We start from the raw sequence: 18,217 nt of genomic DNA on the forward strand, positions 1-18,217 counted from the left end.
TCTAAAGTCTAATTCGTCATGAAGTCTAAAAAAAAAAGAATTTTGCAGGTAAACGAAAATGCAGTTATGCGAGATTTGGTCAAAATTATGATAGTTTTTAGGTTTGTGCACAGGTTTCGGATATATCTTATTATTTCTTTATTATTATCATCTTTAAAATAGGTCGTGGTAAGACAACAAATTACAAGAAAGTCACTGTACCTATAATAACTTCGAACACCTATTGAAAGATAATGAACCGTGTATGTCGAACAAAACTTTGAACAAAGCATTGAATATTTTGTTGACGACGGTACTAAATTTAAAATATGACGTAAATTTCATATTCAACCAATAGGAAGTAAACGGTATCTGTATTCTGTGCCAAGTGTGGTATTGTTCCTCTGATGAAAACTGTAAATAAAAACGAAATCCTTCTGTTAACAGACTTATTGTACCAAACAATTTTCCATTAGCCTAAACCTTTATTTAAACATCAGAATTCACTATGCAAGTACAATTTTGACAAACGTAAGTATTTTGCAGAATCAAATTGTTAATTGAGTGGGGAGATGTGAGTAATCCATGCTGATCCGGACTAGACAGTCCATGATCTGTGTAGTAAGCATACTGTAGTACATTTTAATTATAATATCATTTTTTGTGTAATTCTTATTCTAAAACATAAGAGGTATGATATCCTTGTGAAAAGAAGTACATTTAAATTCTATTTTCAAACATACAGACTACTGTAATACATTATTTTTCTGTTTTATTTCCTTGTAGAAAACTGATCAAAATGAAATACTATGCATTGCTGGTTTTATGCGTTTGTGAAATAATACACTTAGTAGCAGCCCAAACTGGTAAGAACATTATTTTTACTAGGTCTGCTGTATAAACACAAAATAAACTCATTTATTGACAAAATAAATCCATTGCATTTGTTGGAAAGAACCGTGTTATTACTGTTTTTTACCAGGACTTACTGTCCAGGCACACCAGTGTTAAGTAATCTTGTCTGACAGCAACAATTTTGTTTCAACTCATTTCCTGTAGCCCCTTTTTTTTCAAATCAGCAGTTAAATTGTTTTCTTCCATGTAGGCTAAGCCGTCTAATCAGGGAATCCTAACATGATGATTTGATCAACCAGTGAATAGTGAATAATGGTACAATAAATTAACTTAACACAGGATTTCATCAACGTGTACCTGCATATTTTGTAGTAACTAAACATCCAATACATATTTTTTTACATAAGAGTCCGGTTCCTGTGTAAAAATCCCAGCCAATCCAGAGAATGGTGTTATATACTATACTCCCGAAAACCCGAATAATCTTCCTAACTTAATGAACGGCACAAGAGCTGACTATGTATGTAGTGATGGTTATACAAATGATGGATTTCAACTTGTTATTTATTGCTACAATGGTGAATGGCTTGGATTAGATAACGATGAGCCAACTATGTGTGTTAAGCATTCTACCGGTAAGTAAACGAAAGTACCGTAACAAACGAAGTAGGAAGTGATTATTCGATTGCTTTGAACTATTTGAGGCGCTCCAATGATAGGTAAAACTGTTTAGAAAGTTATGAAGTTCATTAAAGATCCTGCCAATATATACATAAGTCTAGTAAGTGACTAAAACCATAAATATTTAAGGATATGTGGAACTATAACCGCTAACCGCCCCTCCTTCTCCCCTGGTGACTAACCTCCTTCCTCTGTGGCTGATCTAAGACAATTTTGAATAACAGAGCTACTACAGTACCGTAGTTCCACGGAAACGGGCCTAAATTTAGTTGAAAGAGCCTAAATGTCTGTGTGATCATCCTCAGGTATTAATAGTCGTGATTGTGAGTCACCTGAAGGTAATTCAAGAAGAAACTATTTGATACAAACTGGTAGTCACAGACACGGAGGGCATATAAACTATGCATGTGTTCCAGGATACGTTTTGCATCCAAAGGATAGAACGTCTAATTGTATCAACGGAGGGTGGACGAATCCTGCACCACATTGTGTCGATCCATGTAAGATTCATAAGGACAAATAGGTAGACTTCTATCACAGAGTTCACATCTAATTAACCTTGATAGAATACAAACATACATAATGTTGTGAAAATACATTTGAGATCTCACAAATTTTAATTTATAAAATACTTTGAATATAAAAGTATATACAAATTAGGCCTAAATGGGTTGTAATGGCATGGCGGATATCAGTTTATTTGTGTATCAAAATGTTGATAATTCAAAATATTAGGATATAATAAAACTATAAAAATATATCTAAACATTATTATTATCATTAATAATTTACTTTTCAAAAATTTTTTTTTTTCAGCCATCAGAACATCACCAAAACCAGATGGTAAATTTGTTTTTACATTACTAAATAGTTTAACAATGATACTGTACACTTCCAACAAAATGATAAGGGAGATTTCAATGTTACTATTTCGACATTGGTTAGAAGTTTGTAAAACAAACAAAAATTGTCTTCAGCAACCCTTAGTTAATGAAAAATTAAGTAGTTTAGTATATAGCTAGAATTTAGTGAAGGAGATATGAACTTAAGCGGAATATCAAATACTATTACGTAATACAGTAATTTTCTTTCTGAAAAGATTTATGAATTCCTTTATTAATAATGAATGGAAGAATAAGTTATATATATAGACTTAACTATCCAAACAATTGAATGAAGATTTGATTGACAGTGTACCTTGTACACGGACTAACATACAAACAGCCATGCTAAAATATGTTATACCATACAACTCTATCTTACTTAATAGTTATCCTTGCTATCTACCGCTTGTATTTATTCTATTAGTTATTAGTTATTATACATTTTAATTGTAGACAAAGAAGACGATCCGTCATCGGGTTCTTCGTCAACAGGAGCTATAGCTGGAACCGTTGTAGCAGTTGTGCTAATTCTTATCGTTGCAATTCTTATCTATCGTTTTCGTTTCTATCAACCAAGAGATAGTCAGGTAGATAGTATTACCCAATTATTTTGACCGTATAATTCATTATTGACAATGAGAGGGCCTAACATTTATTTATTCTTTTAGAATTTGAGGGGGAACGAAGCTCCGTGGAATGCTGTAGCGTTTGAACCGGCGGCACAAAGGGTATTTAGTATGTTTGTTATCTATATATAAATTTACGTAAGGGCAAAATTCGGTAAATCGCAGTTTATTTCTAGAATTTTTACTCGATGGTATATAAAGTTGGTTCGTACTTTCGGTACTGATTTTAACCATTTGATGTAACCATGTTTACTAATTAAATTGAGTTAGATAATTAGTTATTGACAATTAAAACGAATTTAGGTTCAACGATTTGCCCCAAATAGGGGTGTTTCGTGGTCGTGGTATACACTGTCTAATGGATGTCCAACTTGAAAAATACCCGCAGACAATAATGCGAGGATGCTTCGCATTTTCCTATCTCCTCCTACGATAATTGTTTTTAATAGCTGAAAACCGGTTGAACAGCTCGAGTACAGCATCATAATGTTGAAGACAGGCCGATTTTCTTTAAAAAATACTATTTTTATAGATTTAATATACGTTTATACAAATGTTTTGATCTGCGATAAATGGAACATTCCAATCTCTGTTCCACAAGTGTCTATTCCCTCAGGCGTCGTAAAGACAAGTACTGTACAGCCATAACAGAAATTCGATACACTTTTTTCCAATCTGTGGAATCTTTTTTTTAACGCATAATGAGCTAGCCTTTCCAGTCGCCGTCTATTATGTACAATCAAATTTATTATTGCAGCTAAACCACCACCAACACCACCACCCTCCCCTCACTGGCATGAGTAGCGTTGTAAAGCCAGTAGAGGGCAGGCCTACAGTACGAATGATCAGTACATGCCCTAAACGCAGAACAACTTTTCAATACAAGTTGGGTAGTGGGTAGCATAATTGGCTCTATGAAACAATTAACCATTAGGCCTACTAATTAAGTTGAGTTAGATAATTATTTATTGACGATTAAAGCGAATTTACGATTTGCCCCGAATAGAGGTGTTTAATATATTACTGACAGTTCCTTCTGAACGTTTGTAATCATGTAACTTCAAAAAAATATAAACGTCGTATTAGTGATGTATCGTTACATGTACTGTACTATTTCAATCGACTATGACGGTGACAGTTTCAACAAAGTATTAAATCGCAATTTTTTACTGTGTTTACTGGTATATTATTTGTAAAACATGAAAACAATTCATATTTCGTTACTAAATCGATAAAGAATATATTTAAAAATTGTTCGTCTTTGCATCCATCCTCTTCCCCATCCCTCAACCCAAATGTTACATACAAAACACAAATTCAGTTTGTTTCTTATTTTGTGACAAGTTTCTTTTTCGGAAGTAATTCCCGGGGTGCTAATTTTAGTTGAGTACATAAATCACTGTGTCTATTTATTCGTTCCTGTAAACAACATGTATTATTGTCCTGCATGTGCATTTGAAGTCGCCAGTTTTTTAAACGCTGAAATTAGTATGTATTCGAGAACCATCTGTGGGCACGACCTAGATGGTACGCGAGCGAAGCGAGCGTACCATCTAGTAATTTACAATTTACAATCACATTTTACCAGGACCATTAATATTGCACTATACACTGTCTTTTATATTTTTATAGAATGTGAATGATAGACCGAGGATAGACGCTCCACCAGTGGACCCTGCACCAAGGGTACGGTATCTGATGCATCTTTTCAGTTTACATTTAGAATCATGTACACAATTCCACTCACTTATCTTGTACAGTGCTTGCTGTACATACATAGAATATAACATTGAAGCATGTTGAACATGGATTACAAATTAAAAAAAACTAGATGGTACGCTCGCTTCGCTCGCGTACCATCTAGGTCGTGCCCACAGATGGTTCTCGAATACATACTAATTTCAGCGTTTAAAAAACTGGCGACTTCAAATGCACATGCAGGACAATAATACATGTTGTTTACAGGAACGAATAAATAGACACAGTGATTTATGTACTCAACTAAAATTAGCACCCCGGGAATTACTTCCGAAAAAGAAACTTGTCACAAAATAAGAAACAAACTGAATTTGTGTTTTGTATGTAACATTTGGGTTGAGGGATGGGGAAGAGGATGGATGCAAAGACGAACAATTTTTAAATATATTCTTTATCGATTTAGTAACGAAATATGAATTGTTTTCATGTTTTACAAATAATATACCAGTAAACACAGTAAAAAATTGCGATTTAATACTTTGTTGAAACTGTCACCGTCATAGTCGATTGAAATAGTACAGTACATGTAACGATACATCACTAATACGACGTTTATATTTTTTTGAAGTTACATGATTACAAACGTTCAGAAGGAACTGTCAGTAATATATTAAACACCTCTATTCGGGGCAAATCGTAAATTCGCTTTAATCGTCAATAAATAATTATCTAACTCAACTTAATTAGTAGGCCTAATGGTTAATTGTTTCATAGAGCCAATTATGCTACCCACTACCCAACTTGTATTGAAAAGTTGTTCTGCGTTTAGGGCATGTACTGATCATTCGTACTGTAGGCCTGCCCTCTACTGGCTTTACAACGCTACTCATGCCAGTGAGGGGAGGGTGGTGGTGTTGGTGGTGGTTTAGCTGCAATAATAAATTTGATTGTACATAATAGACGGCGACTGGAAAGGCTAGCTCATTATGCGTTAAAAAAAAGATTCCACAGATTGGAAAAAAGTGTATCGAATTTCTGTTATGGCTGTACAGTACTTGTCTTTACGACGCCTGAGGGAATAGACACTTGTGGAACAGAGATTGGAATGTTCCATTTATCGCAGATCAAAAAATTTGTATAAACGTATATTAAATCTATAAAAATAGTATTTTTTAAAGAAAATCGGCCTGTCTTCAACATTATGATGCTGTACTCGAGCTGTTCAACCGGTTTTCAGCTATTAAAAACAATTATCGTAGGAGGAGATAGGAAAATGCGAAGCATCCTCGCATTATCTAACTCAATTTAATTAGTAAACATGGTTACATCAAATGGTTAAAATCAGTACCGAAAGTACGAACCAACTTTATATACCATCGAGTAAAAATTCTAGAAATAAACTGCGATTTACCGAATTTTGCCCTTACGTAAATTTATATATAGATAACACTAATGATTTAAGGTTTACGGTACTTCATGTGCTTCCGACAAAGAACAGCCTCAACGGTTGAAAACATATACACTTCCATCTACATTTCATTTCCTTTTGGACAAAATATCGCAAACATTAAGTTACTGGTGGTAGTGTAAACTTACTTATTGTACTTTATGACTTATATCATCAGGTGATAGATGACGTTGAGTTTCCCTATTCGTCTCCAAATATAGTGTTGCAAAACACTAATGTCACCTTTATTGATCCAGTTGAGGACGTTGCCAACACTTACACGGTTACAATAGCTCATGAAGGAAGTCGTCGACAAACAGTCATTGCTCATGTTATACATGGTATGTAAAGCTCTGTCACTATCAAACGAGTTTGAAAAAAAAGTGTGATCATGGGCAGATCACATAAAGTTTGATAGTGTAGACAGAGCTACAATTAATTGTAATTATAATATGCGTTGATGATACCAAACAAAAACCACAATCATAAATATTTGTATCACCATCTTCATCATGGCATAGTTTCTAGTTTTGTATTTTATTTTGATCAATTATTATTAACGTGTGGAGTATACAACTTAAATGTTGTTATACCTCATTATACCCGTAGCAAAATGAATTCGTCTTTTAAAGTTGCAGGCGGAAAAATATGGAATAACTTGCCAGCAGATATAAAACATTCACCCACGATTATGTCCTTTAAAGCTAGATACAGATCTCATTTCTTTTCATAACATTTAACTTCCAGTTTTTATTTTTTGTTGTTATTATTATTATTTGTAATTGTATAAGATTTAAATTTGTATCCGTTTTTGACGACAGGACCACAATGCAAAACAAGTTTATTTCTACTTGATTGTGTATTATCCTGTATAAATATGTTGTTAAATAAATAAATAAAAAATAAATAAATAAATTAATTAATCTGATTTCCATTGCCCTTGCAGGCTCGTATACGGAAGAAGAAAAACAAGCAATGGAAAGGGAAATGGACACAGTGTTCAAACTACCAGTTCACTACGGTGTTATTCGACCAATTGCTCAGATTAAGGACGCAGGTATTTTTATTTATTTCACCTCCATGTTTAATATAACTACAAATGAGTAAAGATAATTAAAATACAGCATTTGGAAAAGCTACTTCTACTTGTAAGCTGTTGAAAAAAAGCACAACGGTACCGAGTAAAGAAAGTAGATTTTATGAAACAGATATTACAATATATAAAACTATTGTTTTTAATACAGTATAACTTTTGTTATACAATAACATTATACCTGTGTAAATGCTTATACAGATATGATCGGTATCTGCACTGAAAAGTCACCGAAGGGGACTTTAAGGAGCTACTTACACTCATTTAGAGATGCACGTAATTCTGTTAAACCAAAGGCAAGGGAGTTGATCAACTATGCTATACAGATAGCCGAGGCAATGCAGTTTCTACACGAAGAAGAGGTAATAATAATAATCATCTATATATAAATTTACGTAAGGGCAAAATTCGGTAAATCGCGCGTTATTTCTAGAATGTTTACTCGATGGTATGTAAAGTTGGTTCGTACTTTCGGTACTGATTTTAACCGCCTGATGTAACCCTGTTTACTAATTAAATTGAGTTCGATAATTAGTTATTGACGATTAAAACGAATTTAGGTTCAACTATTTGCCCCAAATAGGGGTGTTTTTCGATCGTGGTATACACTGTCTAATGGATGTCCGTCTTGAAAAATACCCGCAGACGATAATACGAGGATGCTTCGCATTTTCCTATCTCCTCCTACGATAATTGTTTTTAATGGCTGAAAACCGGTTGAACAGCTCGAGTACAGCATCATAATGTTGAAGACAGGCCGATTTTCTTTAAAAAATACTATTTTGATAGATTTAATATACGTTTATACAAATGTATTGATTTGCGATGAATGGAACATTCCAATCTCTGTTCCACAAGTGTCTATTCCCTCCGGCGTCGTAAAGGCAAGTACTGTATACTCATAACAGAAATTCGATCCATTTTTTTTTTCAATCTGTGCTGCAGAGGTTGGATATAATTTTTTTTTAAACGGATAAAGAGCTAGCGTTTTCACTCGCCGTGCCGTATATTATGTATAAATCTTTATTATTGCAGTTAAACCACTCACATCATCACCCTTCCCTCACTGGCATGAGTAGCGTTGTAAAACCAGTAGAGGATAGGCCTACGGTACATCACATGCCCTAAACGCAGAACAACTTTGGTGGGTAGGGTAGGAACCAACTTAAGTATGAATTGGCTCTAAGAAACAATTGAAAACCATTAGGCCTACTAATTAAGTTGAGTTAGATAATTTAATATTTATTGACGATTAAATCGAATTTATGATTTTCCCGAATAGAGATGGTTTTCACAAATTGTTTTACATTATATAAACATATACACGTCGTAGTGATGTATCGTTACATGTAGGGCCTACTGTACTATTTCAATCGACTAGGACGGTGATAGTTTCAACAAAGTATTACATCGCAATGTTTTACTGTGTTTAGTGGTATATTATTAGTAAAACATGAAAACAATAATAATAATAATAATAATAATAACTGGTACTTGATATAGCGCATTATGCTGAAAGCCTCAATGCGCTTTACAAAGACAGAACAATTTAGAAATTTACAAATTAAAAAGTGGGTTTTGAGGAGAGATTTGAAGACACTGGTGGAAGTAGTCTGACGGATTTCAATAGGCAACGCATTCCATAGAGAAACGGATGCCGAAGAAAATGAATGATTTCCATAAAACTTAGTGGAAGGATGAAATATATGGGCAAGAAGAGACTCAGATCTAGATCTCAGAGACCGCTTAGGAACATAAGGTTGAATAAGTTCAATTAATATTTCGTTACTAAATGGATAAAGAATAATATTTAAAAATTGTTCCTCTTTGCACCCATCCTCTTCCCCATCCCTCAACCCTAATGTTACATACAAAACACAAATTAAGTTTGTTTAAATTTGACTTAAACAATTGGTTTCTCTTTCGGAAGTAATTCCCATGGTGCTAATTTTAGTTGAGTACATAAATCACAGTGTCTATTTATTCGTTCCTGTAGGCTGTAAACGACATGTATTATTGTACTGCGGTACGTACATTTGAAATCGCCAGTTTTTTAACGCTGAAATTATTATGTATTCGAGAACCATCTGTGGGCACGACCTAGATGGTACGCGAGCGAAGCGAGCGTACCATCTAGTAGTTATTAATGAAACTTAATAATAAACTTAGTTAGTAATAAACATAGGTTATAGATTATAATACATTGTATCGTGTAGGCCTATTCTGCTGTTTGAATACAAAATCGCCATCAATGGTGCAAATATTATACTTATTCTATTTTCTTTTCCGGTGTCTAAATGTCACAGAAAGAGAATAAGCATTGTATTCTATCTTGTATCATTCTATCAATATTCATCATTTCATTACAGAGAGTCTGTCCAATGCTCCGTTGTCAGTTGGTTATGCTATTTCGTGACAATGTCGTTAAAATTCCAGTTCTTGGTTTGAAACATATCAGTGATAACACCGATCTTTATCGATTTGTAAGTTGGTTTATTTACAAAACTACATCTTACAGCATAACTTGTTTCTAAATCTATTAAAGGAAGTAGAACATATTACACTTGTGCTTAATTATAATAGGGAGGAGAGACGAGTCTTCCATTAAGATGGATGTCACCGGAAGCAATTGCCTACCACATTACAACAAAGAAATGTGACGTGTGGACTTTTGGAATCGTCCTCTATGAAATTGTAACTTTAGGTAAGAAAACTATTCTTAATAAACTTTAAAACATATTTCTATTCTATCGTTATTCTTTAAGGAATAACCAGTGTGCAATGTGTTACCGAGTACTTGATTTTGTTTGTTTCAATATCGTAAGTTGATTATTTCCAGGTTGTGGGCGGATACCTTTATGATTATACTTTTCTTAATGCGAATATATTTTTTTTTCAGGTGATATTCCGTATGATGGCATAGACGAGGAAAATCTTCCTGAATTGCTATCCAATGGCCACCGTCTTGCAAAACCACAATGTTGTTCCAATGCACTGTAAGCTTTGTTGAGTTTAATTCATGCGTTTTCTTGGTACAAAAGCTAATGGTACAATATGTCTTGGTACAAGGCATCTTTATAAAAGGTATCTATGTAAAAGTCATCTTCCATGGTATGTACAAGATACATTGGTACAAGATGTATTAGCACAGTGTCTAGAACAGTTAACTTTTATCATCCAAGTTCAACCAAGCAGCTGTGGTTTTCATTTTCATTTTAAGTTTGTAAAAAAATGTTTCTATGTTATTTTTTGAAAATAGATTTTCTCTTATGGAAAGTTGTTGGCAGACTGATCCAAAAGATCGACCATCTTTTGGTGACCTTGTTTCATATTTGAGAGTTCTAAAAGATGATAACAACGTACGTATTGAACTTCTTACTTATAACTAAACTATAATTAAAGAAAACGCCTAGGCTCTGGTGATACAGCATAGGCCTCGCATTGAAACGCCCCTTTAACCCAATAAAAATGTTATTTCATTAAACAATTAAATTAGGCGTTCAAAAAGTATTTGAAAATTCCACGTTTAAGTGTAATTTGAACTATATATTTAAGGTTATAGCCTATACATTAGTCGTTCTTCGTAAATGGGAAAATGGCAACTTTATCGTCCTCACAAAGTAAAGACAAGTTAAAGTTTAAGATACAAATATACATATTGTGTTTAATCAATATAATACTTCTTAGGCTAGTCAATCTAGCATTTTGAGTGAAACAAATTGCAAACAGAGATTTTTTTTTTTTAAATGGTTACATATGATAAGGTGATTATTTTTTGAGCATCACACCTCTGACATTCATCCCGAAGGTATGCAAATTAGCTTAAATATGCAAATTAGGGTGAAATTACAGGGTTACCATATCTTAAAAACTACTAATCGTAGAGAGTTCATTTTTTGCACAGTCTGGTTCAGAATATATATATTTATATTTGCTCTAATGAGACGTTTTACATAAAAATGTCCGGAAGTACCAAATTTTGACCCTTGACCCCATTTCTCAATATTTACATAAATATGTGATTAAAATGTCTGTAGAGACTTTATTTTGGACTCAATGACTTGGATATTGTTTTTCAATACCCACCATAGAACTGTATTATAATTCCTAAAATCACAACTTCGAAAGTATGCAAATTAGTAGTACAAGTAATATTAAATATGCAAATTAGGGAGTGAAATTACAGCGTTGCCATATCTCGAAAACCGCTAATGCTAGAGTGTTGATTTTTTCACTAAAATATTTAAAATGTATATATTTATATTTGCTGTAATCAGACATTTTACAAAATAAATGCCCGGAACTATGACATTTGACCCTCGACCCCATTTCTCAATATTGCATATATAATGAAAACTAAAATGTCTGTAGAGACTTTGTTTTGCCCTCAAATGACTCGGATACAGGTTTCTAATAGCCAACATAGAAATGTTTAGTAAATCTCAAAATCACACCTGTATCACTCACCTTCAAAGTATGCAAATTATTAGTACAAGTTACATGAAATATGCAAATTAGGGGGTGAAATTACAGGTTCCTATATGTATCGAAAACCGCTAAGGTAGAGAGTTAATTTTTTCAAAAACTTGTTCAGAATGTACATATTTATATTTGCTCTAATGAAACATTTTACGAAAAAATTACCGGAAATACAACAATTGACCCTTGACCCTATTTATCAATGTTTGCATACATAATGCGACTAAAATGTCTGTAGATAATTTTTTTGGACTCAAATGACTCGGATACAGTTTTCCTATTGTCAGCATAGGACCGCTTTGTAATTCCCAAAATCACATCTTTGTCACATACCTTGAAAGTATGCAAATTATTAGTACAAGTTACATGAAATATGCAAATTAGGGGTGAAATTACAGTCTTCCCATATCTCGAAAACCATTAATGCTAGAGAGTTGATTTGAATTCAGAGTTGATTCAGAATGTACATATTATTTAGATTCGCTGTAATGAAACATTTTACGCAAAAATTGTCATGATTGAATTATGACATTTGACCCTTGACCCTATTTCTCAATATTTTCATATAATTCAACTAAAATATCTGTACAGACTGTTTTGGCCTCAAATGACTCAGATACAGGTTTTCTATAGCCAGCATAGAACTGTTAGTAATTCTCAAAATCACACCTTTGTTACTTCCCTAGAAAATATGCAAATTAGTAGTACAAGAGGTGAAAGTTGCCATATCTCTATCGGTCATTAGCGTTTTTCGAGATACATAAGGCAAGAGGCTGTAATTTGCATATTTCATATAACTTGTACTAATAATTTGCATACTTTCGAGTTGCTTGACTTTTTGGAATTACTAAACGATCCTATACTGGCTATATAAAACCTGTATCCAAGTCATTTGAGGCCAAAACAAAGTCTGTACATACATTTTAGTTACATTATATGCAAATATTGAGAAATAGGTTCGAGGGTCAAATGTCATACTTTCGATAATTTTTTTTTCAATAATGACCCAGATACAGGTTTTCTATAGCCAGCATAGAACTGTTTAGTAATTCTCAAAATCACACCTCTGTTACTTCGCTTGAAAGTATGCAAATCAGTAGTACTTGAAAGTTGACTTATCTCTCTCTCTCTCTCTCGGTCATTAGCGTTTTCGAGATACATAAGGCAATTCACTGTAATTTGCATATTTCATATAGCTTGTACTACTAATTTGCATCCTTTCGAGGTGCTTGACTTATACTGGCTATATAAAACCTGTATCCGAGTCATTTGAGGCTAAAACAATGTCTGTACATACATTTTAGTTGCATTATGCAAATATTGAGACATAATAATAATAATATTCTGGATTTATATAGCGCCTAATGTTGTGAAACCTCTAAGCGCTCTACATAAACTAATACGAAAAAAGGGAATTCCAACCATGCCAAAATGAAGGCGTGATTTTGGGAATTACAAAGCGGTCCTATGCTGACTATAGGAAACATGTATCCGAGTTATTTGAGTCCAAAACAAAGTCTCTACAGACATTTTAGTCGCATTATGTATGCAAACATTGATAAATTGGGGTCGAGGGTCAATTGTTGTATTTCCGGTCATTTTTTCGTAAAATGTTTCATTAGAGTAAATATAGGCCTAAATATGTACATTCTGAACAAGTTATTGAAAAAATCAACTCTCTAGCCTTAGTGGTTTTCGATATATAGGAACCTTTAATTTCACCCTCTAATTTGCATATTTCATGTAACTTGTACTAATAATTTGCATACTTTGGAGGTGAGTGATACAGGTGTGATTTTGAGATCTACTAAACAGTCCTATGTTGGCTATTAGAAACCTGTATCGGAGTCATTTGAGGGCAAAACAAAGTCTCTACAGACATTTTAGTTTCATTTATATATGCAATATTGAGAAATGGGGTCGAGGGTCAAATGTCATACTTCCGGTCAATTTGTTGTAAAATGTTTCATTGGAGCAAATAGAAATATGTACATTTTGAATACGGCTGTGAAAAAATCAGCTCTCTAGCATTAGTGGTTTTCGAGATATAGGACAACTGTAATTTTTTCCCCTTATTTGCATATTTTATTTAAATTGTACTACTAATTTGCATACTTTTGAGGTGTGTGACAAAGGTGTGATTTTGGGAATTACAAAGTGATCCTATGCTGGTTATTAGGAACCTATGTCTGGGTCATTTGAGGGCAAAATAAAGTCTCTACAGACATTTTAGTCACATTGTATATGCAAACATTGGGAAATGGGGTCGAAGGTCAAATGTTGTACTTCCGGTCATTTTTTCGTAAAATGTTTCATTAGAGTAAATATAAATATATACATTTTGAATAGATCAGTGAAAATATCAACTCTCTCGGACTAGTAGTTTTTGAGATATGGTAACCCTGTAATTTCACCCTAATTTTCATATTTAAGCTAATTTGCATATCATCGGGATGAGTGACAAAGGTGTGATGCTCAAATTTTGATCTCCTCATCATATATGACCATTTAAAAAAGAAAAATCTCTGTTTGCAATTTGTTTCACTTTGGGCTGTTTTTTTTGCTAGATTGACTAGCCTATTCTGCTGATATGATCAATTAAACTAAGCAGTCAATTCAATTGAAATATGTATTTTATTACATTTAAGAGGGCCCCTGAATGTCAACTGGCATTAATTTTTCCATCTGGAAGGGTTACTCTCTATAAATAAAGTTTCAGCCATTATTAATTTTTCTTTTATTTAATAGGCTATATGCTTTGGACCAGATTACATTGAACACCCAGCATCAGGAAACCCATTTTTAAGGTTTTAGTGATGTGGGATAGCGAGAAATAAAGTCAAGATAATCAAGATTAATTAATAATGATCTTTAATATACCATGGCAATCAAACAACAGGACGCTGAGCTCGCTTGCCAAGATATGCTATCGCAACAGACTTTGATCCGCGATTTAGGCCTTTACGAATTCTTACAAAGCCGTCGAATTCATACGTTGAATTTTATTTATTGTTATTTTTAAATACAATTAAAATTGTATTTTGGTGTTTTAAAACGTTCTTTGTGTGTGCATTTTACGAATATGAATTTTAAATAGGCATTTAATTTCTTTAATTGATTTAAGTTCATCGAAGTAGTCACAACATTTTAGATCCAACAGTTTTCCAGTTTTTTTCCTTGATTTGAAATTATGTGTACCGTTACATTTCATTTTGACAATGTTGCCATTAAAATACATAAACCAGAGATGTTTATACTCACTTTATTGTTAGGTTTCCCCAAATGAAGTGTCCTTCATACATTCTCATTAATTCTAATCGTATCGGGGTCCAAACTTTTCCCTTTGATCTAGGAAAGCGTAGTGTTTAATATATCAGTTTACAGTTACTTTGTAGAAGACAAGGTAACGATTTCTCACAATACCATGGGTCAATCAAAATAATTTTTTATTGTAACGGTGAACAACAACAACAGCAGCACCAGCACCAGCAACATCAGCAACAGCAGCAACAACAACAGCAACAGCAGCAATATTAGCAGCAACAGCAGCAGCAGCAACAACAACAACAGCAACAGCAACAACAACCGCAGCAGCAACAACAACAACAGCAACAGCAACAGCAACAGCAACAACAACAACAACAACAACAGCAGCAACAGCAACAGCAACAGCAGCAGTAGCAGCAGCAGCAACAACAACAGCAACAACAACAGCAAAAACAACAACAACAGAAGCAGCAGCAGCAACAACAGCAGCACCAACAACAGCAGCAACAGCAGCAGCAACAACAGCAGCAACAGCAGCAGCAACAACAGCAGCAACAACAATAACAACAACAGCAACATCAGCAACATTAGCAGCAGCAGCAACAACAGCAGCAACAACAACAACAACAGCAACAACACAGCAGCAACAAAAACAGCAACAACAGCAACAACATCAGCAACAGCAGCAGCAACAGCAACAACAAAAACAGCAACAACAGCAACAACAGCAGCAACAGCAACAACAACAAAAACAGCAACAATGTTTCTTCTTCTAGGAGGATGCTTTCAGACCAGTGGATACAGCACACATCATATTTTTTTTTCTATTATTGTAAAACAGAAAGAGAAAGACTAATTATTAACATGGCGTCCAGTTGTTTGGTTCAATAGTATACACCTCGGTTTATGTGGGCGGAGCTCTTTCAAACCCTATTGACATATTTATGTTTTTTAAATTGAGATAACTGTTCTTGTAGCTGGTTTATACCACACCTGTAATTTTAACATTTTGATTTATATAAAATGGAAAATAAAAACTGGAACGTTTATTACTATTTACATTAATATACAAAATAGATAATCGATCTGGTCGTAACTGCGTACTCATTTCTCGGATCAGGGAGATTAGGTTGAGTTATATTTCGGAAATAGGTCAGCTATTTTGTAATTCTTAATTAGACTCATGCATTATTCGTAATTTCTGCCATAACTTGATAGGACAAAATAATGTATCCAGCCACTATATTGATAAAGAGTGGTGAAATAGAAATTATAGAAGGATGGAATATGCGAAGGTAAAATATAACCTCATAATTTTATGGGAAATATTTATAAATACTATAAATGGAAGTAGGGCGGGTGAACTATTAACATGTATCTTAGTTATAAGATAGATATTAAAGCATCCTAGGAAAAAAACTAGGATATAAAAAGTTAATTTTTAATGTTTCTGCTAATTGTTGTTTATAATTTCATTATTATTGGATTTTCTTTTGTATTGTTTACGTTGTTAAAATTTTAGATAATTTGTTTGTTTAGTTTAAGATTTAATTTTGTTTTTTTTATGTATGTCGAAAACTCAAATTTACAGAATACTCGGACAAAATGTTGTGTTGATAAGAACATGTGGAATAAATATAGATTACCTCATTAACTTTACATTGGCTTTGTTTTTCATGTATTTGTCATATATTTGTACAATAAATTTGTCAATATAAGAAGATTCAGATGTTTTAACAATTAACGTATGATAGCATTACACCATTGCAGTATTTAAAGAAAGGCAGTGGAGGTTGAATTACCTTTTTTGAGTAAATAAAATAAATACAATAAACTGTGCCACTGACGTCACCTACTCTATACAATCTTAGTGTATAATAGACTGGCGGAAATCTGAAGTAAAACATCAGTACATTTAGATCTTAATCTCATCGAATCAACTTGTAAGTGAAGAATTCACAATGCATAAAACGAATGCTTATAAACCAACAGCGCAATACACCATTGCTGAGAAGGCAAGATTAATCAGAGAAGAAAGAGTGAAAGTACACTCTTCCCTGGATTAATCGAATACTATGGCCCTTTAAAAATTAATAATCAAGCATAGCGGATGTAAATAGTGCCATCACAGTTCAACAAACTTTGAATTGTATAAGCAGCAACAATGTTATATATTGTGGGTGAAATCGATGAAGGATATATGGGAGGCACGCTGTACGAATTATGGCAAACTATGAAAATCCAAATTTTCATTTAAGATTTCCTGAAACATGCTCTAATTTGATTATAAATTGATTTTTGGCATGACATGTGTATGTACCGGGTGGTATCATGTTTTCTTCTTCTCAAATGTTGACCATTTAATTACCCGAAGTGTATGTGAACATGTAAACATTTAGGAGAAATATACAGAATTCTACATTAACAACAGAACACTTAAAAAGAAAATAAGCACAATAGTTACTTTGAATATACCAGGAAACTTATATTAATTTTTTTTTAGAAATTTGACACACACACATCTTAACAGAAGTGTGAAAAGTATTGTAAGCAATAATTATTTTGGCGCACTAGTTACAACATAAAGCTGACAAAGCATTATTTGTTTGAATTTATGATATTGTTAAGAATATGGAAGATGACCTTTATAGACAACAACGCTGTACTTTATGATATTATTTTTATCCTTGATTATTAAATGATAACAAAGTTTTGTTATAGAATATTATGTTTGTTTATCTGTGTAACACAAAAACAATTTGCAGGTAAACGAAAATGCAGTTATGTGAGTTTTGGTCAAAATTATAATAGTTCTTTGGTTTACGGATAAGTTTCGGATATATCCGCTGAACAAATCTTATTATTTCTCTTTATTATTATCATCTTTAAAATAGGTCGTGGTAAGACAACAGATTACAAAAAAGTCCCAGTACCTATAACAACTTCGAACACCTATTGAAAGATAATGAACCGTATAATGGCGAATACACTTTCAACAAAGCATTGAATATTTTGTTGGCGACGGTACTAAATTTAAAATATGACGTAAATTTCATATTCAACCAATAGGCATACTCGAGGAAGTATACGGTATCTATATTCTGTGCCAAGTGAGGTATTGTACCTCTGATGAATAGAAATAAAACGAAACCCTTTTGTTAACAAACTTATTGTATCAAACCATTTTCCATTAAACCTTTATTTAAAC

The 18,217-nt window shown here is 33.2% G+C and overlaps 1 protein-coding gene across 3 annotated transcripts; it reads left to right on the forward strand.

Annotated features, from left to right (window-relative positions):
- The first annotated feature begins 419 nt into the window (after positions 1-419).
- LOC140063501 (uncharacterized) lies at positions 420-15,199 on the forward strand. Of its 3 annotated transcripts, XM_072109846.1 has the most exons (17): positions 420-510; positions 766-845; positions 1,242-1,469; positions 1,821-2,015; positions 2,332-2,358; positions 2,853-2,986; positions 3,068-3,127; positions 4,658-4,711; positions 6,349-6,511; positions 7,117-7,227; positions 7,465-7,625; positions 9,633-9,746; positions 9,847-9,967; positions 10,163-10,259; positions 10,523-10,622; positions 14,491-14,587; positions 14,704-15,199. In XM_072109846.1, exons 2-16 carry the CDS (start codon positions 779-781, stop codon positions 14,554-14,556), a joined length of 1,698 nt encoding a protein of 565 aa, XP_071965947.1. In that variant the 5' UTR covers positions 420-510; positions 766-778; the 3' UTR covers positions 14,557-14,587; positions 14,704-15,199. The 3 variants fall into 3 exon arrangements, with proteins under 3 accessions (XP_071965947.1, XP_071965946.1, XP_071965948.1); XM_072109845.1 differs by having other exon boundaries at positions 14,491-15,199; XM_072109847.1 differs by lacking the exon at positions 4,658-4,711 and having other exon boundaries at positions 14,491-15,199.
- Positions 15,200-18,217: the final 3,018 nt, after the last annotated feature.

This window comes from Antedon mediterranea, chromosome 1, assembly GCF_964355755.1.
Source record: "Antedon mediterranea chromosome 1, ecAntMedi1.1, whole genome shotgun sequence".
In the NCBI taxonomy this organism is placed as follows: domain Eukaryota; kingdom Metazoa; phylum Echinodermata; class Crinoidea; order Comatulida; family Antedonidae; genus Antedon; species Antedon mediterranea.

Bases quoted from the DNA above. Each gene is read 5' to 3' on its own strand.
- LOC140063501 (XM_072109845.1), top strand. From the start codon at position 779: ATGAAATACTATGCATTGCTGGTTTTATGCGTTTGTGAAATAATACAC. The intron at 3,128-4,657 runs GTATTTAGTATG...ATATTTTTATAG, and splicing joins TTGAACCGGCGGCACAAAGG to AATGTGAATGATAGACCGAG. The intron at 7,626-9,632 runs GTAATAATAATA...ATTTCATTACAG, and splicing joins AGTTTCTACACGAAGAAGAG to AGAGTCTGTCCAATGCTCCG.